Source organism: Fulmarus glacialis, unplaced genomic scaffold, assembly GCF_000690835.1.
Source record: "Fulmarus glacialis isolate BGI_N327 unplaced genomic scaffold, ASM69083v1 scaffold31554, whole genome shotgun sequence".
NCBI classification, from domain to species: Eukaryota; Metazoa; Chordata; class Aves; order Procellariiformes; family Procellariidae; genus Fulmarus; species Fulmarus glacialis.
Genome location: NW_009207933.1, coordinates 1 through 23,092, shown reverse-complemented (window position 1 = coordinate 23,092; position 23,092 = coordinate 1). Strand labels below are relative to the sequence as shown.

At 34.9% G+C, this 23,092-nt stretch overlaps 1 protein-coding gene across 1 annotated transcript; it reads right to left on the bottom strand.

Moving 5' to 3' along the window:
• Positions 1-309: 309 nt before the first annotated feature.
• Positions 310-22,951, bottom strand: DUSP11 (dual specificity phosphatase 11 (RNA/RNP complex 1-interacting)). The gene is made up of 12 exons (XM_009576312.1): positions 22,847-22,951; positions 22,563-22,639; positions 13,358-13,433; positions 9,548-9,679; positions 8,570-8,693; positions 6,091-6,151; positions 5,941-5,987; positions 5,421-5,496; positions 4,379-4,471; positions 2,875-3,798; positions 1,920-2,030; positions 310-747 (listed from the first exon to the last, which is right to left on the bottom strand). Exons 2-12 carry the CDS (start codon positions 22,589-22,591, stop codon positions 435-437), a joined length of 1,986 nt encoding a protein of 661 aa, XP_009574607.1. The 5' UTR covers positions 22,592-22,639; positions 22,847-22,951; the 3' UTR covers positions 310-434.
• Between the last annotated feature and the right edge of the window lie 141 nt (positions 22,952-23,092).

The window sequence follows — 23,092 nt, the reverse complement described above, 5'->3', positions numbered from 1 at the left end:
CATAACTTTGCTTCATTCGTTTCACAGTATTTTTTCTATAATCTCAATGCTTATCTACCTGATAGTGCAGTAGTTTATTATGACTCTTGCATCTGGGAATTACATATATTCTAAAGAAACGTAAAACAAAAGACAAAACTACAATCACTCAGAAAGTTGTTTGTTTTAAGGTACAGTGTTCCAATTTCACTAAAAGGAAGGACTACTTTAATTCCATGTGTACTGAGACCTTGTCTCCAACTACACTTACCAAATACACCCTAATAAATTTAAAGAACCAAACATCAGTAGAAGCTAATCTTACAGTAGAGACCAGTTCTCTACTACTGAAATTTGTGTTTTCCTAATTTGTTAAAAAAAAAAAAAAATTGGTCCACATACAAAGTAAAATGGGTAAAAGTAAGTCTAAGCTGAACAAACGTTGTCCTTTTTATTCAGTTCCAGTTGTAGTGGTCTCTTGGAGGTAAATCATAATGTGTTCTCTCTTCCTCTTCAGGTCCATAATCTAACGGCAGACCATAATTGTAATCAACTGTTACAACTGGTAATCTTTTACTTTGTTCCATCTCTCTGGTATTTTCACCTTGAAAAGGTTTTCTTTCATAGTCTATTGAACTATCTTCTTGGTGTACAGATGAAGATGCATGCATTGTTCGTGAAGAATATGGTGCGAATCTGTTTTTCCCTCTATTAAATTCATCCGAGGGATGCATTCTCCTATTGTCTTCCGGACAATTTGGTCGATTACTGTAAGAAGAACAAATATGAACAGTGAAATCCTTAGAAATAAAACAGTTGATTTATTGTTGGTGGCCACCATTAGAAATTAAACTTGTGTAACCTTGAAAGAACAATTCAGAACCTCATTCTTGTTTTTACCCCCTAAAATTAAAATCCTCTCTACTGGATGATGCATTAATTTTTCAGCTCTAGTGATTAAAATTACAGCTCTTTATAGTATGTAATTCTACTAGAAGATGTTTTGTTTCAAGTGTTGTTTCTAATTAAAATTCCCTGTTTACTGAGGGTTTCTCTACCTAGGGGCCATTTTTGTTCCTAAGCCCATGTTTTCATTTTTGTGAATAATATGTAATAGTAGTTCTCTAGTACGTAGTCTCAACAGGCAATAATATACTTTGGATTTATATCTCCAAATATTTTAATTATTAATTCTTCTGCAATAGAAGAATCACTCTCCTACAAAATACATAAGGAAGGATCTAAAAATGCATCTACGATATATATACTTTTTGTTTTGGATTCTCTTTACTCTCAAGTACCTTCCTTACTTTGTAAAATAAGTGGTGTATAAAGCCAATTCAGAACAATTTTTGTAATTTTAAAATCTTCTCCCTCACTGAACCATAGATTAATTTAGACTGGAAAGGATCTCTAGAAGTACCTAGGGCCACCGGCTCAAAGTAGGTCTAATTAGATGAGTTTGTGCATGGCCATGTCCAGCTGAGTTCCGAGTAACTCAAAGGATGGGGATTTCATAGCTGCTCTGGGCAACCTGTTTCAGTGTCTGACCATCCCTCACAGTAAACTTCATTAGCTTGTTGTAGACAGCAGTTAAGAGTTAAATATAGCATCTGTGTTTTGCTTTTTTGCTTACTGACAATAGATTTTCATATTTTGTAGTACATTAGCTTGAACTGTGCTTGTCATGTCAATGACTTATGTCAGGGATTCTCAAATCATTTCATAATCACACTCAAACTCAATGTAGATGGACAGCAAATCAGTCACATTATTTGTTCAGTGTTCAGATTCAATGGTTTAAACTGCATTTAAGCAAAAATATTAACATCAATTTTTACCCTGTGCAGTTCATTTTTTTTTTTTTTTTTAGCTGGGAAACTGGGGGAGTAACAGTACAAAGATAAGTCAGAAAACAATGTATGAAATCTGATATTTACCTATAACTTCTGTGAAAGTCATCATTATCAGACCCATAATCTCTGTGAAGTGAAGGAGATGAGGAGAAATGAGGGTCTGGTACATTTTCATGGGAAGAAAAAGATTGACTTCTGCAAATAACCAAAAGAATCGCATGTTAAGAAGAGTACAAATGGCTGTAAGCTTTTGAAAAATATGCGTTTATCAAATGAGATAAAAATATTTTTACTTTTAATTAAAATTTACTTAGAAGTTTAATAAAAACTCTCAATTGTATTAACACCTTAAACTGGTAGGCTTCATTGTAATGATATAATATCCTCTGTTTCAGCTGTACAATGGAAGAGATTAAATTGAACTTTACTAGCCCAACAAATAACTGAAAATACGTTCTGAAATATTAAAAATATTTTGAAATATTATGCCAGAATCGAATAGGTTTACTAGTAAGTGATATGTATTTGGGAGAATATGATGCAAGTTCAGAAGCAAAGGGATTTCTAACAAATTATTGACTCGTGGAATAAATGAATGCAAATCAAACTTTCTTGTAGCATTACTGTTTATCTCTGGCTGAGGGCATAAATAAAATTTCGTATCATCTTCTTTCTTGAGGATTGCTTTTTAAAATGTAAGTTTCTAGACAAAACAAAGTGGGACAAAGAGTTTTCTTTCAAGCTGACTCTGAAAAGGTAAAGGAAACACATAAGCTTTAATTTAAAGAAGCACAACCTTCTGATTTAGGAACATTGGCATTCAAAGCTGCAACACTCCAGCTTACAATCAAACTCTTCCATAAACCAAAATAAAAAGAGTTAATTAACTGATCATTTATATATGATTTTAAAAGGATGATTAATTGATTTAAAATTAATTTATTTTTAAAAAATAAATTAATTTGAAATTTAATTTAAAAGTGCGGAGGTTTACACTTCTATTCTCTAATTCTGGTCTTACAGCTCAAGGATGCTTTACCTGTCTGAACACCATTCATGTGGCAAGTCATCGTGACCTGGATGATCATGAAAAGGTCTTGGCCTTTGTCCATGCCCTTTATTGACATAATCAAAATCTTTTAACTGAGTCTGTTCCTGTAAGTCATCATAAAGCTGATGGTCATGAAAAGGTCTACGCCTTTGTCCAGGACCTTTATTATCATAATCTTTCAGTTGCATCCCTGTTTGTAAGTCATTGCGAGGCTGGTGATCATTGAAAGGTCTCAACCTTTGCCCACGACCCCTATTAACAAATTCAAAATCTCCCAATTGCATCTGTGGCTGTAAGTCATCATGTGACTGATAGTCATGGAAAGATCTCAGTCTTTGGCCAGGACTTTTGCTGACACATTCTAACTCTTTCAACTGTATCTGAGTCTGAAATTCATCATGAGATTGGTGGTCATGGAACGGTCTTCGTCTCTGACCTCGGCCCCTGCTACTAAAATCATAATCCTTTGACTGCCTGTCTTCCTGCAAATCATTCTGAGATGGATGCTCAGGAAAAGATCTCTGCCTTTGTCCATGGCTTCTGTTAAATTCAATGTCCCTCGATTGTCTCTCTGCCTGTAAATCATCATGAAACTGGTGTCCATGAAAAGGTCTCAACCTTTGTCCAGATCCCTTGTTACTGAAGTCTAGATCCTTCAGCTCCATGTCTTCTTCATAATCATCATAAAACTGGTGATCAGGAAAGAGTCTTCGCCTCTGTCCTGGTCCCCTATTGTAGTCCCAATTTCTCATCTGCTTTGGTGCTCTTAAATCATCCTGAGTCTGATGGTCATGAAATGGTCTTCGTCTTTGTCCAGGTCCCTTATTAATGAAATCAAAATCTCTCAACTGTATCTGTCCTTGCAAATCATTGTGAGAGTGGTCATCATAAATTCTTAATCTTTTCCCAGACCTGTAAAGAAGTTTTTGTCTTAAATAGAACATCATAAGTGCTACAAGTCATTAATGAAAACAAGTTTTTTTAACTAAGAATTAATATGAAAGACATTGCAAATATATAGGTATCAAAGCTACTAAGAATCCAAACTGTAAGTAAGATTACAAAACTTTCAGTGTCATAGTAGAAGCTGTGACAAACATTCAATTGTAATTCTATAGTGCTTGTTAAACAGGCAAAACCAGTGATTCCAAATTAATGAAAAATAATTGCAAATTACTGTAGAATAATAAAGGAGGACAGGCAAAGTAAAACTTTAAATTTTTCCAAGTGAACTAATTACTTACGGACTTCTAATAGCACATATTCCCTTTCTTTCCCTTATCTTTTCACTGTTTCATCTCTTTACAGCTGTGTTAGTTTCTGGCATCAAGCATCCCACAGCTGTAAATTCGGTAAATATATTTTGCACGAGTAGGCTATATACATAAAATCTCTTTTAAATTAGAGTATCTATAGTGTTTTCAATAAGAAACAATTATCTTTCCCACGGTGTGGGTTTTTTGGCTTTTAATTCCATGTTTCAGGCTATTACCCCTGAAAATCTTTTCGCTCTACAGGTCCTTCCATTGCATGTGGTGGGGGAATAATATCTTCATCTGAATCCCATACATCCATTCCAAGATTACTGAGAAGAACAAAAACATCTCACATAAGCTTCCTTTTTTAAAACATACCATTGAGAGAGAAAAAAACCTCCATAAAATTCTTCAGTTTAGAATGACAGAAATTTTTGTATGTTAAGTTAAATTTACAGACATTTGTAACTTAGCAAATTTTAATCTTGTAAATTTATTTGGGGAAGGGCTGCAGGGAAAGCAAAAAGAATACCTAAACTTCGTAAGCTTGGAACAACACCCTAAAGGAGGTGAGACAAGCACCATACCAATTCAAAAATCTGTCACAGGACTAAGTTAATCATGCACAGATTATAAAACAATGATATCAGTAAAAAAAAGGGCATTCAAATAAACTAAAAAGATGCAAATCAGTCAGGTATTATTTTAAAATCAATTTACTGCTACAAGATATCATTGGCACAAATAATTTAGGAAGATGTAAAGCTTAGCTATTCTTAGGTGAATATGGTAAGCGTAAAATTCTTACACACCAGGGGTAAAACTACTATGAACAGAGGAGTTGAGAACAATCTTCCACTTTCCCATACTTTTTTATTCCTAAAACTGTCGTACTTTTTTTTAAGCATCTGATTCTACCATGCCAACAACAGCAGGCAGATTATAGAGTTTATAAAGAAATCTTTGCAGTGGCTCCTTTCAGCTTATAATCAGAATACAGGCTCAATACACTTGTCATAGTACGATAAAACCACACCAATGTTCAATAGTAGATGTCAGATTAAAAAAATTTTTTGAACCATATAAATTCAAAAGATGAACAAAGGAAGTACACTGCACTTCATGTTATTCATATCAGAAGTCTTACAATATTTATGTAGTTGCATATTAAATGTTTAAGAGGGGGTTAATGTTGGCTTATGACTGGAAGTGAATTTTTCAAAATACTAGTAGACATACTGGAAACTCTTAACCATACAACTAAAAGCTTCTGTTTACCTTCTCATTGGTTGTGTTCTGAGATCTGCGAGATACACAAGACCATCCATGCGATGACCTCTAGCATCACCAAAAGCTAAAGAAAAAAAGATACAAGTCTAATGAAATGTGCTCAAACTGAGCCACAAAAACGTGAAAGGCAAGTTTCTGTTCACCATGAGATGCTGAATTTGAAACAATTCTAACTTGGTATTAAACACTTCAGCAGGCTGGCAATATTGCAGCATTTTTTTAAACAACTGAAACTAGTAGTGGTAGCAACCTATGACTGAAAACCCTTCAAAGCAAAAGGAAAAAAAAAGATTTTAAGCAGCTAAAACATACTCCTACTATGCTGACAATTTCCTAATGCTCAAGGCTTGCCTGGAATAGATTCAACAGTCAGAGAAAATCTTCTATGGAAGCCAGCACATGAAATAACTCTAAGGATACTAAAATAGAATTGTAGTATTTGTGAATACAATTGTAGTAATCGTGAACTACAACCCAACATGTGCCTTAGTTCAAACTGTATAAATACCTTGGATGGCTGCCTCTGGATCCCAGCCTTCAACATCTATAAGATATCTGAAGAAAAATATGATTAGATTATTTTCCCAAAGGGATTACAGATTAATATAAGGACACTATCTTTTGTGAACAATGATTTCTGGTTTTATACAACCCTTACCTACATATAAGGTAGCCAGTTCTATTAATTCCATTAGTACAGTGAACGCCAATGAGTTTCTCTATCAAAAAGGAAAACACAGTCTTTAATAGTTCAGAAAATGAAATTACTAAAAAATTAGTGCAAGACAAAAAAAAAAAAGCTGTACTTTTCTAGCAAAGTAATGATAAATAATGCTTGCTATTTACAAAATTATACTGTCACGCCTGTAAAAGTACAGATACATCCAGACTTTGTCCTCTTCATGCTGGATCTCTAGTAGCAGTTAGCTCACTACTTCCAAACCTGTGAAGATTGAGATTAACTCTGCAGAACGTAGGAAAAAAGAAAGAGGAGTGATGACAGGTAGAGCGGCTGGCCTCAGCCAGCACTGCAGTAACAGGAGAAAAAGAATATAATATGTTCTTGAAAGCAAATCTAAACAAGCATATGTAAAATTTACAGATTCTTCTAAAACTTACAAAAAGGAGAAAATAAACATAGTAGCTCTAGTGTCCAGGAGTATGAAATACATTACTAGAAGAGTTCATTTAACTGGACTAAAAATTTGGATCATTACTGGGATGAACCATAGAAATGAGGAATTTATGCATGGAGAAAAGAAGCACTCTAATGGGAACCGGTAATCTCTAAAGAAATCTTGTCTTTTTTGGAAAGGTTATACTAATCAGCTAAAGGCTAAAAAGCAGAATAACTTACTGCTATTAGGGTGTTTCAAATCAGGTATCTCCAACAGAAACAGGGAAACACTAATATGGTCATGCAAGGCACTCATCCAGACTATTCCATACAATTCTAATTACCCATATTTAATGAAAAAAAAAAATTGAAATATGTATAGAAAGAGCTACTATGATGGTCACAAAAAAACTTATGAGAAGGGACCTAGGAAGCTTGTCTTATTTAGTCTGTAAAACCAAATTTGAGATACTGAATATAATAACGGGCATGGAGAACAACAATACTTAAGGGCAAAGTTAGCATAAGAATAAATTATATTAACCAATTGAGAGTTTTAGACTAGATTTTAGACGAAAAACTTTAATCATTAGAAGAACAAAGTTGTGGCAGAGACAAAGTACTGACAGTCTTTGAAATGGGCCTTTGATAAATTTTTGAATGAGGTAAAATATAACTGTTTGCCACAGAACAAGACAGGCACATTGCCATGTAAGTTTATTATAAGTTGGTGTCCTAACAATTCAGACACTAAAAAAACCCAAATTCTCAAAAATTGTATGTAAGAACAATCCTGAGAAATTTTAGGGGTAATCTAAAACAGAGGGCAAGTTACGATGAGTAAGTTAATATAAAAATGAAAGTTCTCCCAACTCTGAAGTTAAGCCCTGCCAAATGGTCTTACTAGCTGGAACTGCAGGTCTTTATCCAGTAACAAATTAGGAATTGATTCTCTCAATTCTGAGAATCAGAAATAATTAGATTTGAATACAGACTATTCTTTGTCACATGAAAAATCACTAGATCAAAACCAGAAGAAAACTAATAATTTCCAAGTAATTTCCCTAAGCTGAAAAAGAGCAAAGGAAGAACTTATACACTAACTTCCTGAGCAACAACAAAGGCTACCTCTTTTAATTTTCCCAGCACTTCTAATTCAGGCTCTCATACCTGAGATTTAGGTCAGAGCTCTTTCACAAAACAGAGTTGACCATCCACAGCAAAACCACGGTTATGCTCTGCAGCAAAAACTGTACGCACTTGGGCAATTAATATCTCTACTTTCTCACAGAAAATGCCAAAGTAACCACAGCAAATAACATGAAAAGGCTTGAAGGAATGGTCCTCCAATATTGGATAGACAAACAGTTAAAATCTGCCTACAAAGAATCACTAGCAAAAAAAGTGAGAAGGTAAAAGCTGCAAACAGGCTGTGGCAAATTTATTTTTGCAAAAAGCACCTTATACCATCTCAGCAAGAACTGTGCTATCGCATAAACACTAAAACAGCAGCAGATCCACACTGCGGAAACATTGACACTGTGTCTGTAATATGATTTTTAAGAATTGCTAGGATATGAGGGCAGTAACGGTCTCATAAATCAAAAAACTACTACGTCAGACTAAACGGACTTAAGTTGCTCACACGTATCAGTGCCTAGTGCCATCAGAGAAACCTTGTGCTATTTAGAACATCCATAAAGGGCTGGCAGCTACAACACTAAGCCGATGGTAGACAACTTGGGTCAGACACATGAAAGCCTTGTTGCAGTCGCTTTGACACATAACGCAAATACAGGTATAATACTATTAGGAAGGGCATTTAAGTTACTAGTCATTTTTGAAAAAGACATGTTTTGAATGCAAAAAAGATATGTAGTGCTTCACATAATGTATCTTATTGTGATAGTAAAGTGGAAAGTCTAAGATCCCTTGTGCCTTAAATATCTATTGAAATTAATAAATTATACGGTTAAATAAAATTTTTGGTTTTTTTACAGCATTAGATGCTGATATTTACCATTTCCCGCATTTTCCCATAGGAATTTTCTGACCCATTTTTTGAACTGTAGGATAGTAGCATTATCGGGGACTTCAAGTCCAACAGTATAAAGTTTCTTATACTGCACACTTTTAGGTAAATCCTAGCAACAAAAAGAAAAAGAAAAAGGTAAAAATTATTGAAGTCTTGCATCAGTGAAAACCCTTAAGCAGTATCTAACATAATGCCAATGTAAAATAGTAGTTCAAATCCCGAGTAGAAACTGGAAACAATTTTGACACAATTCTAGAGAGATACACTCTCAGAAACTACCATTTACATCTCCACTTTAAAGACCTGATCTCAAACAGTTTCTACAGAAGACTTATTTATCCCTGCTAATAAGGCAGCACATTAACTAAAGAGACCAGATTCTTGTAATTCCATTCTAACCCATTTTACGTTAGCAATATTTGTTCCTCCCACCCACAATCATATATATACACTCACATATTCATCCTCTTAATGCTTACAGCCCATGTACATTCAAAGACTAACATTCAGTTATCACATTGCTATTTATTCTCCTTTTCAATAGGAGGCTGATTAAGCACAATTGTTTGCACCATACTGGTAAAAAATTTGAAATTAATGAAGTAGTTTAAAAATGTACACTTTCTTAGTGGATTCCACTAAAGATCAGTAAAAAAAGATCCTAGGAATAATTGAGAATGTCTTCAGTGCACAGACTGTAAGTCTTCTGCATCTTTTCTGCGGTGCCTGGCACTGAAGTCTGTATCCATTACTCTCAGTTACCATAATACAAATAAGCGACAAATGCAACTAGCTGGGAGAAGGGGTTACTTCCTCTGTGATAAAGCATTTAGTTTCTATTGTAGACACCAAGTAAGTCTAGATGGCTCACTTGTTTATTCCAATTCAAGGTAAGCAAATGCGTAAATACTTTAAAAGAAAGGTTGCAGTAACTGATTTATTTTGTTATTACGCTTATATTACCTTAACTTCATAGTATCGTGTGGTATATGTTAAATCAATAATTAATCCAAGCTCCACATTTAGGGCTTTCATTGCAGCAATTAAGTCTTTTGGTGTAAATTTCTGGGTTGGGGTAAGCCTCTGGTTAATTGCCTACAAGGAAAATGGAAAAGAAAGATTTTCTTTTTAAGTTCTAATAACATGACATTTGTAATATTCAGCTGTTTTAATTAGGACTAGGAAACATCAGTATTCAAAAGGGAATATTTACAGTGTCAGAACCATGTCTATATATTATACGGATAAAAGAAGAAAAGCAACCAAATAAAGAGAAAGCAAGAATTTGTGTATTCCTATTCTGATGAAAATGCAAGAAAATGTGTGAGAACTTCCACTCGTACGTTAACAAACATTATTAAAATAAGCACTAATTTGATAGACACAAAAATCCTGCAAAATGCAGCATGTATATACTGATATTTAAGTAACTAAACATCAGAAAAAAGTAAAACACCACAATCCCCTTTCCCCCAAACATACTTTGTCCTGCACAATAACACAAAATTAACAGTGTATTTCACATAAAACATTAGAAGTTGTGATACAAGAGTTCATTTCTTCTAAAGGTTTTAACTTTCTCCCCACAAATGTTGTGCAGACATTTTTATCCCTGCTTCATCTCTTGGCAGAGTGTACTTGCATGTCATTTAGCACTGGGAAATATTAAATAAGACTAAAATACGGTGACTAAGCAAGCTGCATGTTGGTGGGTAATGAATAATTAATTTCATTTGACAGAAACAGTGGGAAAAATGTTTACTCACCCTATTGTAGCTGTGTTTTTTGAAATGTGTTCTTCACTCTAGGTATGAAAATGCCTCAAATACGCAAGACTGGATTTTCTCTGAATAGTGCGCTTGTCCATTGTGAGAGCCTTTTGACACAGGCTCAGCCACAACCAATAAATACAGTGGCAAAAGATGCAGCAGCCTCAACCACCTCTCAGTTCCTTTGTCAACAAGAAATTCAAGCAGACTGGACTCAGAACTAATGGAAAGGAAGGCAGCCACAGACCACATACCTCTTAGAACCACAGATGCTATAGGGTAACTAACCATTCCTTCTTTTGACTGTACGGATTATAATCTAAGATGCTAGCAAGCACTTATCTCGAGTCTGAAAACAGAGACAGGAAACCAAATTAAAGAATAAACAGTAGGACAGTCCTATCAAAGCTGATATGTGATTAGGAAGCTTGAGCTAAAAAGAATAGGGCAGAAAGCATATAGAAGTATTCAGTCCTATGTATTTCAGATACTGGTGCACTGCTGAAAAAACAGTGGAGATTGTTGAGGTTCAAACAAAACGAACAAGAGTCAGTGATCTCACCACTATTCAGCAGTAACTTTTAGTAAAATCTGAAACTGAACTTACTAACTTCAAGGTGACAACAGTGAATCTGCAAAAGGTCTAATGCAGAACATTAAAGAATTTTCTCTTTTACTATGTGAAGCCACACAAACTCAGGTGGAATACAATTTACAAAAATAAGGTATCTCTAAACATATCGCTTGATTGAGTAAACAGTTAAATGTATTATGAAAGACTATGTTTTGAAAGACTATTTGGAATTTTCTGAAAAACTCCTGCTGAGTATTTAGGTGTTTAATTGGGCTCTGAGATTGTGAGAAATCTGTATCAATTCTAAAATCTTTCTATGGCATGGGAAAGAACTCGCCCAGTCCTTACTATACTACAATGTTAGCATTACAATGATGATCTGGAAGGACAAAAAACCCTTCCAAGTAAATCCATGACCTTAAAGCTTTTACTAGCAGCACATCTTCTGCTAAACCAATAACCCTTGAGTCTTGAAATACTGAAAATATGCTTTCTCCCTTTGGGTGAAATCACCAATCATCAATTTCCTAATAGGTAGCAAAGAAGGAAACTGCTGCATATTTAAGAGGTCTGTTCCATCAATTTAATAATAGGACTTCTGACAAGACTATGACCAATCAGGCCTTCAGCGTTTCCAGACAGATTTACTGACCTCCACCTTCTTTGCAAAGACATCACAGTTTAGCCAGTTATGCATTTTATGTGTATTCTGCCACAAACTCCATAACCTTCAAGCACACAGTTTCTGGCAGACTTGTCATTTCTGTATCTTGCATAGTTGAGACTGAACAAACTGAAGGGACAGAAATATTACAGATTTTGCTTTCTTGGGTACCAGACTTTCCATCTGGCCAAGTTCAAAGACAGCTTCACAGAAGAGGGATCTGTGCCCCAGTGAGATCAGTAGGACTGAAAGTGAGCAACACACTGAAGTAGAGTGCCTACTTGTGATATATTGCTATAAAGGTTCTCCGAGAACGTCTGCCCTTTTTATGATCTCTGGCGGAGCTCCTTCTAGACTATCACAGGAGCTACAGGGCAAGAGTATTGTTAGCAATGAAGTATCTTCCTCTGAAATCTGGAGTGACAGGGAACTGGAAATACACACACTGGACAAATCCTGCCTAGAATAGTGCATCCATGCAAAAAACTGGTGCTGGAGCAAACAGAATTACAGGAGCTGATGACGCAAAAAATCCTCTCTCAAATACCTGAATAGCAAAGAAGCTAATTATAAATCTACTGAATTTTATATTCACTGCTAGATCTGTCCACTGGCTGTCTTTGGTAGAAAGACACATGGCTGTTGTACTATCCATCAGTACCATGGAGAACATAACCAATGTCAAGTATGAGATCCTTGGTGTCAAAGGAACCAAACCATCATACTAAAGCTGTAAAAGCAGCTGCAGGAATCAACCCTGCAAGCACTCCACTTCAGTCATTGCTAATAAAAGTGAACTGAATGGTGACTGAAAATGTAATGGGCGCAAATATACCCAAAGAACCAAATTTTTTGTATGTGAGTACTAGAGTGTAATCTGTAGACTACAGCTTAGATAGAATATTTACTCGTAACTGCTAAGGTCATGTCTAGCCACTGAACTTTAAAAGAGGTTAGAAACTTTTATTTCCTGTGTATCTGAAGCAAGGACTGATAAGAGTTAATTTACACAGCACTTATGTTAATTTATACAAAAGGACAAATTTGCCCTATTTGCCCTAATTTGCCCTATGCCTGAATCCACCAAAGAACTGAAGAGTCTAAAAAAGACAACCTCCACATTTTGTATTGTCACAAAGAATTAAAAGATCTGACGCAGTGTATTTAATAGATTAAGATGGCAATCCATGTTAGTAAGAATCTAAAGGAAGTACTAACACATCAGTAAAAGAAATCTATGAAGACTTATTTTTTAAATATACTGCATTCCTCCAGATCACTGAAGCTATTTGCTTATGAAATTGGTAATCTGAATCTGTAATTTTAAAAGTACTGCAGTGGCTGGTATCCTTTAATGAGTGCTTGATTTCCCTAAAATTATATTTTGGCTTACACTGCCTAGATTGTTATTCATATCATAACCCCTTCCATCTGATTTTCTTACAACAGTCATGAAAAGATGTTAAATAAGATAATGAGTTTAAACCACTTAATAGTGATTAAATTAATTGTGCTGATTGGTTAGAGCTTTTATGATTTTTAAAAGATAAATAAAAAGAGTAATACCAAATACAAATTTTAAAAGAAAGAGAAAAAATATAGAATATTATGTAAAAAAGCCACTAGTAGATGACTGGAACGGCTAAATCTGAATAAATTATTCTTTCATAAAACTTTCCTGAAGTTTGCATGAATATTCATGCTATTCTTCATTACTTTTGCACTGCATCTAATAGAGCCAATCTGTAGTTACTTTTTATACATACCCCTTTTAAAGGTACTTTGAATGCAATAAATCTAGTTCCTGGTATAGGCTGTCCAACTGGTGTCAAACTCCGCCATCTGTAATGAAACAAATATTTATTTTTAAGTATTTTCAAATGACATGATTCAACAGAAGACACCCGCAGCTTCATGTAAAACTTCTGAGAAAAAAGAAAAAAAAAATTTCCTCTTAGGATTAAGACTTTGTTAAAACAAAGCACATAAAAAATTATGCTCCTTTAAAATTATAATAATAGTTATTTCAAATTTTGTGAAGTTATTTCAAATTATGTGAAGTATCTTACAAATATCGGGCAAATCTGGTGCCATACTTCACACAGTTTGAATATAATAGTTATTTCAAACTTCTCCAAGCAGAAAGATATGATGGTTATCTTTTTTTCTATGGTAGGCCATGCAGCTACTAGCGTAATAAATTAAGATTTAGATTTCCAAACAGCAGGATCCAATAGTTCCTAAAATTCCTTGACCACATAATCTAATGGATGTGCACGAGTTTGATAAAAGGACCAATTAAATCCTGATAGATAACTAAAATCTTTTTAAAAATCCATCTTCCATTAGTAACCTGCCTGTTTCACCAAGAAACTAAGATCTTTTTAGAATAACTGTAAAAATTTGTTATTATATATTCGAATAAAAATTTTTATTGTTTGCAAGTCTAAAGTCAGGAGCCATAATAAAACAAATCTTTATTCTCCATAGACCACTACCATAAAGAAAATACTTCTTAGAGATAATGTGCATGATTGCTCTTATCATACAGTAGAATTATGTCCTCAAATCTGCAATTATTCCATGAAGTGGTTTCAATGTATCATCAGGACATTTGAAAACAGTCTCTTTCCTTCCTTCTTCTTCCCCTCAAAATGGTAGGACAGCATTTACAAACAAGTAGGACCATATAAAGCAAAGCAGATGAGTATGGTTCAACAGGTAAAAAAGTATTCTTATTTTATAGTTGGTGGGAAAAAAAAAGTTGTCATATGCTCGCATCAATCATTTAATTGACAATGAAATGCAAAGTTTAATATTAAAAATACAAAGCTTCTAGATTTTGCAAATGTGTTTACTTTGTAATATGCTACTTTTTCAAAGAAACATTCTTGACTGCACTTTCTCTTGGTACTTTGAAAAATACAGAGAATATTCCATCACACCAAAACCTAACAAAAATCACCTACTAATATGAAGATTTGTTACAACACTCAAAATACTAGTAATTCCAAAACCACAAAGAACTGGTATTCACAAATTCTACATTGTACTGAAAAAACTTATGTATCACATTTCAGAGATTTCATTTTTTTAGAAAGTATGAAAAGCTTTATCTGAAGAGGAAAACAAGTTAGTCAGCAGATCGATTTTACCTTCTAAGAAGTAACTTACTAAATTTAGCACTTTTATTTCTTCTCCTCATGTGAGGACAGATTATCTCTATGACCTCAGAAGATGCAGCTGGATGACTTAAAATCTACATAGCCTTTTTGCATTTTCAGCTTGTACCTCAACTATTAAAATACAAAACATTTTCATAAGATTCTTTAACACTGGTGCCCATTCACTTACAATTTTCTGAATTAATATTTAAATTAATCTCTCCCTTTAAAGGAAGCATCCAACAGCTTCTAGATTCCTTTCTGATTTCCATAAAACCACATCATTTATGAAATAAACTGAATACTCTATTTTAAAATATTCTAACCACTGAGTATTTCGCTTTGTTCACAATTCCCATATTGGACCATATCAAAAACTACATGTTGGCTGGCAAAACTCTCAATGAAATATCCATAATTATACTTGTGATAGTATTACCATTCATAGATGCTTGGAAGTAACAAAGGAAACACTTACAGCATGGTGACCGGAAGCATAATTGATACTAACAAATCAGGTAACAATCTACTACATCAGTGTCTTTAGCACTAACTTATCTTTTTCCGTCTCCATCATGAGCTGACGAACAGATTGAGGCTCACAATGTAGACGTACGTATGCTTAGTTGAATGGATAACAAATGAAATAACAAGAGAGTAATAATAACAACTTATCATTAGGAAGGCTGTTGCAAACAGCTGTCACTTAGAAGACAGATACAAGGTGAAAAGGTATAAGGGCAAGCTAGAGATTAAATCACCAAGATTTAAATTAAATCACCTTTTACTAAATTCTAAATTATTGCAGGAACTTTGTACCTGATAATTGCCATGAGGGAATAAAAACAGTCTCCTACTTCATGTATTCGCTTAGCATACAGGGAAAAAAAGAGCACATTCTCAATCACCGTAGTTTGAAAAGCATTGCTCAAAAAATTACATATCGTGTATTATAGAAGAAAAGTGTTCTAACTTGAGAAGTCTTCCCCAGTGAATTTTCAAGCTTGTAAACTTTGGAGTCTGGTAGTTGTACACCAGTTGTAAAAAACAAAAACAAAAATCTGAGACTATGCTCCATTTGTCCTAGTTTAAGATAAATAAATTGTATATGAATCAATTAAGATCATAAACAGTGTAAATGGACAGTGTAAACATTACCGAAGCTAACAAACCCCACAACATAATGAAATATCTTAGTTGCAAGAAGTGCTCAGTTAAAAAAAAAGAAACAAAACCTACAGAAAAACTGTGAAATCCACCCTGTGCGTAGTTTAATTTTATCTCATTCACTTCATCTTAGAAAGGTACTAAATGGTGTGAACCGTATTTAGATGTATATTTAATCTGAACTACAGTTAAAATTAATGATGAAGTCAGGTTTAATACCAGCTCCTGCCTCTTGCTAATTTTAATAACTCTGGAAATTACATGTCTTTATTTAAAACAAAGAAATACTCTTCCTGCTTTTGCTCTTAAACTTCCAAATAGAAAAAATGGGCTGTACCTAGAGATATAGAAACTAGTGCTGCAAATGCTGCCATGGGAATAAAACAAAAAAGAATACCGTATTTTTTCTTCAACTGAGTTCAATTACTCTTTGGCGTTACCTCTACCAATAAAATGTACAAAATGCTTTACAAAAGTAGGATTTAATTTGATAGCCAGCCTTATTCACATATACATGTTTAGAAACATTCTAAAGGAAGGCAGAAGTAAAAAAATCCCAACCACAAGAGACCAATTATCTTATGTAGTAAGACAATTTAAAAGATGCCATAAATTAGAAACTCAGATCTTTTTTAACCTGCTTTCTCTTGGAAAACTATGAGTGGAAATCTACCATGATTATCATAAATAGGAGCAATTATGAGCCAATAAGAAATGATCAAAGCCATTTAAATCTTCCCAGAAAAAAATCTGCAAAGTCAGCAAGGAATTCAAAAGCTGCTGACAGCTCTATGGTACAAAATGAGCAGAAGGCACTCTTCATCAGAAAATATAAAGGGTATGTCTTCCACATTATCTTTAAAATGATATTTAAAAAGGAAATTTCAGCATACTACTGCAGAACTAAAAATTATCTCAAATTAAAACCAGCAGATTGAAATTAAATACTCAAGAGAGAACAGCACTTAAATAAAAAGTGACATATTGCGCACACATGATACATTTTCAATTGCAGCTTTATTTTTCTAAGTTTTCAAACAGGTAAACAATCCATGGACTATATGCAGATCAAGACCTGAAAGTCAACAAAACATATAAATTAACCCATTATTTAACTATCTAGCTTTTGCAGTTCCCACTTCCCTATCATGTTTTGTTTAATCACTTCCTAACTAACATCGATTGAATGGCTTATGCTTGAATGGCTTGAATGGCTTCCAGTTAAATAAGTAAATACAATTGTTATTGATACTACAGACTCTAGTCAGCTAATCTGATAGAGGTTTCTAAGTCTAGTTTACATGAGAATATATTACTCTGCTTATCCAATTTAATTTAAATGAAAAGCAAGCATGTTTTATTGTGTTTTTATTTAACCTAAAAAATTCAGAGATATTCAGTAAAACAACAGAGAAGAAACTAGCTTCATGCATCCTAGTAAAAGTTTACAAGATATGTGATCTAGATTAACCCAAGAACCTAGCAGCAATATGCTTTGTAACAGCAGCAATCAGTGAAATGGTCTCTGTTTGAGGACAAAAAAAAAAAAACAAACAGCAACAAACTTAGAAATAAAAAACAATCAGCTCCAAGACCAATCAACTGAGGATCATCAGCAGAAGCAACCTCCAGCTTCAAGTGGGACAACAGAAGACATTATAGAAATGCCCGTGATAAAGATAAGCTTACAGTAAATTTGAGTAAGGCAAAATTTAGTATTCATCCTAAAGCCTCTTTAGTTAAGCTCAAAGGTATGTTGAATACCAAGATAATAATCCAAGCAAAGAACATTATAATAGCTATATTTTGCATAAATCTTGCTATTAAAAAAAAAGTGATAGCAAAGATGTTTATGTAAGTTTTTATACAAAACTACATATCAATGAACTGCAAAACAGCACAGATTGTAAATATCAGTAATATCTGTAATTATTCAACACAATTTTGAAATCTAGTTAAGAAAACTTTATTCATTTGATATGAGCATAATTTGTAGTTGTTAAAGTAAATCTTACTATGAATCAATTCCAAAACTTGAAAATTATACTGGAAATTATAGCTACTATATCCCCTTAACAGAAATGTTAAACTAAAATATGAGAAAACTGTGTGTTCCACACCTGGCTCTACTAAAAGTTTTAACTGGAGCAGATAAAATATGCAGCTGTACGTAATTCATACTCAATCATTTAAACAGATGGATACCTTACTATTTATTTTCTTCTGTGATTTTTTTTAAGAAAAATATTACATTTCATATAAAGATATTACGTATGTTTTTAATGGCAAGCTAGACAAGAAAGCTACTAAATTCATAGGTACAATACGATGGAAACACTGAATTGGAAATAATTTGAAAGTTTCATGTCTTCAGTTTGTCAGATCCTGTCAGATCCAGATAGTGACAGAGTTATATACAAATACAGAGCACAGCAAACTGTCAAAGGATACCCTACAAGTTCTTTATGGCAAAACAGTTAGAACTCGTTGGTCTTTTCTGAAGCCTAAACCCACTTTAGATAGCCTATGAAACTGATGTTTACATTAGCATATGCTAAAAAAAAAAAAAAAGAAAAAAAAAATCTCTATACCATAATACCTCTACAGAGTAATTATGGTATTTTTGACAGAAAAAACAACCTTAAGTCTAAAAGGAGGTAAGGTCTCTTATCTTACATTTCCATGTGTAACATTCATTTCAGCAATAACGTGTTCCAGTATTCCAGAGTAAGAGAAACATACTGAACTCAAGGCATCAATTCAGAATTATTTTAATCTAATAGTTAAAAATCACTGTTAGTAAAACAGTGTAAATAGGTAGGCATTACTCAAAAGCTACAGTGGGTGGAGAAGTAAGTTCAGAGAGCAGTATCTGAAGCTATGCTTACCAATTCAAGGGTTTCTACAATTCTGGAGCCCCTCATTAACATCTATGATTATGAAGCAGTTATAAGTTTAGAACTTACCTGGGAAAGTGAATTCCAAAACACTCAAAAAGGATAGTTATTGTAACTCTAGGGAAACTCAAGTCTGAAATACTGTCAGCTGTAGCAAGATCATTTAGAAAATACCACTTGGAACCTCTTCTCCTTTTTTTGGTTACTGGTACTGCATGATATTATGATACACAGCTTTATTTTCCAAGTGGCTTCCATACCTCCATGACACCAGATTCAATACTATTCTGTTGAAGAAAAGATAGCCCTACAAAGACCATGACACACTGTCAAGACAGAACACATACTGAACAGATTCAAAGCGGAAAGGAGGGAATAGAGCTCTTAATCATCTGTTACTACATAGATTTCTCAGTTTGCTTTCGTTCAACCCCTGCAAGTGGGATACAAATAAGTCATAGCTTGTAAAAAAATACTGTGGATGTAAAGCATGGGAGAAAAGTTTCCTTATCATGTCAGCAAGTAATTGCATAGCTTTGTACTTGTTGTGCTGTACTGTAACACAAAATATGGGCCTTCAAGTCTTACAGCAGTGTTATCGTTACTCAGGTATTATAAGAAGTAATTTTTCTCCATCCCACATTTTTAAATGCAAACGTTCTATGCCTGATGGTATGAAGCACTTTTACTTCACAAATAAACTCTCACCTTATGGTAACCCTTCTCTCCCATCCACCCTTGAACATGCACAATCAGTTATGCCATAGACGTCAACATTCCTGTCTAAATGAAAATGCTGATGCTTTTAAGTCTGCACAGAAACAATTCCGTTAAACAAGTATGTTTACGGTGCTTAGGAAGAAATAATTCGGCTTTGTCCTTACAAAAAAGAGATCCCACTCCTGGTATTTTTTAATACGTATTTAAGGAAAACATGCAAGAAGGTGATATGTCTGCAGATGTTCTTCAGAACTAAACCTGAATTTATGAAATTATACCCACAGTAGGATTTTGAATGCTTATGCACAAACATGTATAAATCTGTAAAAACATCATAGTATTTTATGACTCTGTATTATGTAACTTGAACTCCTTTTACTGGCTGGTTCTCCACTAAAATATTACAATATGCAACTATTGAAGGACAATAGCATTTCAGACACAGTGAAGAACCAGAACTTGACTACATGGTGGAAACTGCAGTGCAAGAGAACACTTGAATCCCTCTCTTATATTGATGGCTTACTTCATTACAAAATTACTTCTCCAGCACCAACTTCTAGGACTGAGACTGCAATGGACACTGTACACCTTTGCTCTGCTCCAAGATATTACTGGGAAAAGGGAGAAACGCTTTTTGCTCTGAAGGAATACAGGAAGTCTTACTTCCAGTCCACCTCTTCCTCTCACTGCTGGAGCAAAGACTGTGCAAATAGCATCAGATCAAACATTCAGGCCTAGGGCTGAGTGACAGGGACACAAGAACAAGAGTGCGCCAAGAAGAACAAGGTACAAGACTGACAGCGCAGATCCACAGGCAACACTGGCAATTAATACCACTTTAATATTACTTCAGGTGCTGAGTACACTCAAAGTGCTGATACCTAGCATGGTCGTGCAGTGCTATAGTACAACCCTTACATAAAGGCAACTTTAATTATACTGCAGACACAGTATTGTGAAAGGTCATAGTAATTAGCTGACCAGTTAAAAAAAAAAAATCACCATTTTGTGTTTAGTTGCACTATTCCTCGCTACTTATAACTTAACTGAAACCTTAAGTTTATTGTATTGCTTTAATTAGCATAATGGAATTTGGATTAAAACCATTAAGAACTGTATAAAGAACTGAGGCAGTAACAGAAAGACAATCTCAGAAAAGGTCTGTATGTAGTGTGATTTTCTTCTGTTTATCTACTAGTGTTTCTCCTGCAGTATCATTAAAAACAAAACAGTTACTGTCAGATTTATTGCTATTACAATACTGTGATATACTTCCATAGTATGCTACCGTCTAGACTGGCCCTTATGCTATAGTGTACCACAATCTCACTTCTGCCAACAACTATTTCTGGGGCCAAATTGCATGTGCAGGATCACCTAAGTTAAAATTGGATTTCCTTAAGTCCTCTTCCAGGGTTGACTGCTTTTTTCTTCCTGGTGTACTAAACTAATTCACAGTGAAGAACTACAACGTGCTGTGCTAGCACAAAGATGACATCAGTATACTGCTGCATGAGATTGGGAGACTGACAATTCCTTAAAACTCCTTTACTGCCAAACTCAATACTGTGGATGTCTAGCCTGATTTGTTAATAGTATCAAAAAGTAAGTATCTGGAGAAGCTCAAAGCACTTCAGTTTCATGAGCTTTGTCAGATGGTAACACTAACTTTATAACCAATTACTCCACAGTAGATGTTTCTCTCCTTGAAAGATACACAGGTATTAGTTTCCAATCATAGAAGCCAAAAGTACAGTCGACTGCTCCTTCCATACATAAGAGAAGAAATGTACGTAGCCTGAAAGCTGCTCCAGTTCAAATGCCAGGGGGAAAAAGAAGGGAGAAATGAGCACCCGATTCTCAAAGTTTTAGTAATAATTTCCAAGTATGGAGAAACAAGGAGGACAGTTATTCTTTCATGCTTTCTGCATTACTGCTTGCAAACCTAACCCACTTTAGCTCAATTTTGTCCAACTTTTAACTGAAATTTCATAGAAACTTTCAGAGAAAGACATGCTTAAATAGCTTTTCTTAAATTTTATTCTAATTTTAATCCCTAAGTTTGTCAGCTATGAAAAAAGCTTCAAAGTTTCTTGAAGATATTTTTAAAATTTTGTTCATCTTTTATTTCTATTGATTGCTTTTAAGCCAACATATTTTGCAGGAAATCAAGCTTTTTGTATTTTATTGCTTCTCCTAAGAATTTTCTTAATAAACTTATTTAACACTTCCCCTAAACCCAGGATAACATCAACCTTTCCTCAAACAATATATAAAGTGCAAGTTATTGTCCCATTACAGTGTGCCTTTGTATCTCAGCACACCCTCCTATCCAAGAAGTTTGTACTGATGTCAGCAGTAACACGTGGGCTAAACTTTTAAACTTGGACTTATTCTTTTTTCTGGGGTGTTTTTTTTTTGTTTGTTTTTTTTTTTTCAGTAGAGCTGGAGAATAGAACTATATCTGTTTTAAATGAGATCTTTCTACGGTCTCCATATGCACTCCCAATCAAGTCATAGGAAAGCCTGTATAGTGCATTTGGGTTTTTTATTATTATTTTTGCCAATAAAACATTTTTGTTGTCCTCTTGTTAAAAACAAAAACGCAGAATGCTTCTGGACCTGAAGCCATGAATATATTCCTTGATCACATGCATGCAACCACCTGCTCCCATCTTATCAGCTATTCCCTGACTCCTGGTAGCAAACATCTGAGTAGTCAGAAGGATGGACTACTCTCCCATTTCCCCAGTAAGTATACACCTGGGTGTGAGAAGGTTAGGAAGAAGGGACTGTGTTTGGCTGATGAAGGATAAGTGTTCACAGACAGGCTGGAGCATTATACTCACCTGGGGGATGAAGGGCTGTGTTGTTCCTCTCTTGGAGAAGATACCTACCTTACCTGGCTGTAGCTGGTGAAGATGCTTGTGTCAAGAAAGCGCCTGGGGCAGTCAGTGCCCCTTTTCTGTGGGCAGGATTGTGCCCGCTCCTGCCTCTTGCTTAGTGTGAGGGATACTTACCCATCGGGGATAGTATTCTTCTTTACCATGCTGAAAGCAGGAGCAGGCAGAGCAGGAGACAGCGGTGAAAGTGGGCACTGCAGCAAAGGAGAGAGAACCGCGCAGTTAACACGGTGCTAGTCTCTTCCTCCATCAGTGGGCCTTTTCACAGGGCTGACTCTCAAGTGAAATAAACCAAGCAATCAGCTGGGGCTTGAAGCCATCCTGAACAAGTTCTGCAGCTTGCAAGCTAGCCTATTTTCTCCACTGCTACAGTACAACAAGAGGGAAGGACAACAACTCACCTCTCCTCTCCAGGAGATCAAAAGAAAGAGAGAGGAGAGGCAGCAGGTTTCTCTCTAACTCTAGCAGCAGCGCTGCAGGGATGAAGATCTTGCTGGCAGTCCCTTCTGTCCCTCTCCTGTGGCTCGGAGCAGTCTGTTCTGCCCTTGCGCTCCCACAGCTAGAACTCTTGTCTCAACGAGAAGAAACTCCGGGCAGCTGCAAGAGGCGAGGCCGGCACCTCAGCAAGGGAAGGACCATCACCTGCC

Excerpts from the sequence above, each read along its gene's own strand:
- DUSP11 (XM_009576312.1), bottom strand. The coding sequence starts at position 22,591 with ATGGTAAAGAAGAATACTATCCCCGATGG. Across the intron at positions 5,497-5,940 it reads TCCAGAGGCAGCCATCCAAG|CTTTTGGTGATGCTAGAGGT; the intron begins GTATTTATACAG and ends TTTTTTCTTTAG. Across the intron at positions 4,472-5,420 it reads AGAACACAACCAATGAGAAG|TAATCTTGGAATGGATGTAT; the intron begins GTAAACAGAAGC and ends TGTTCTTCTCAG.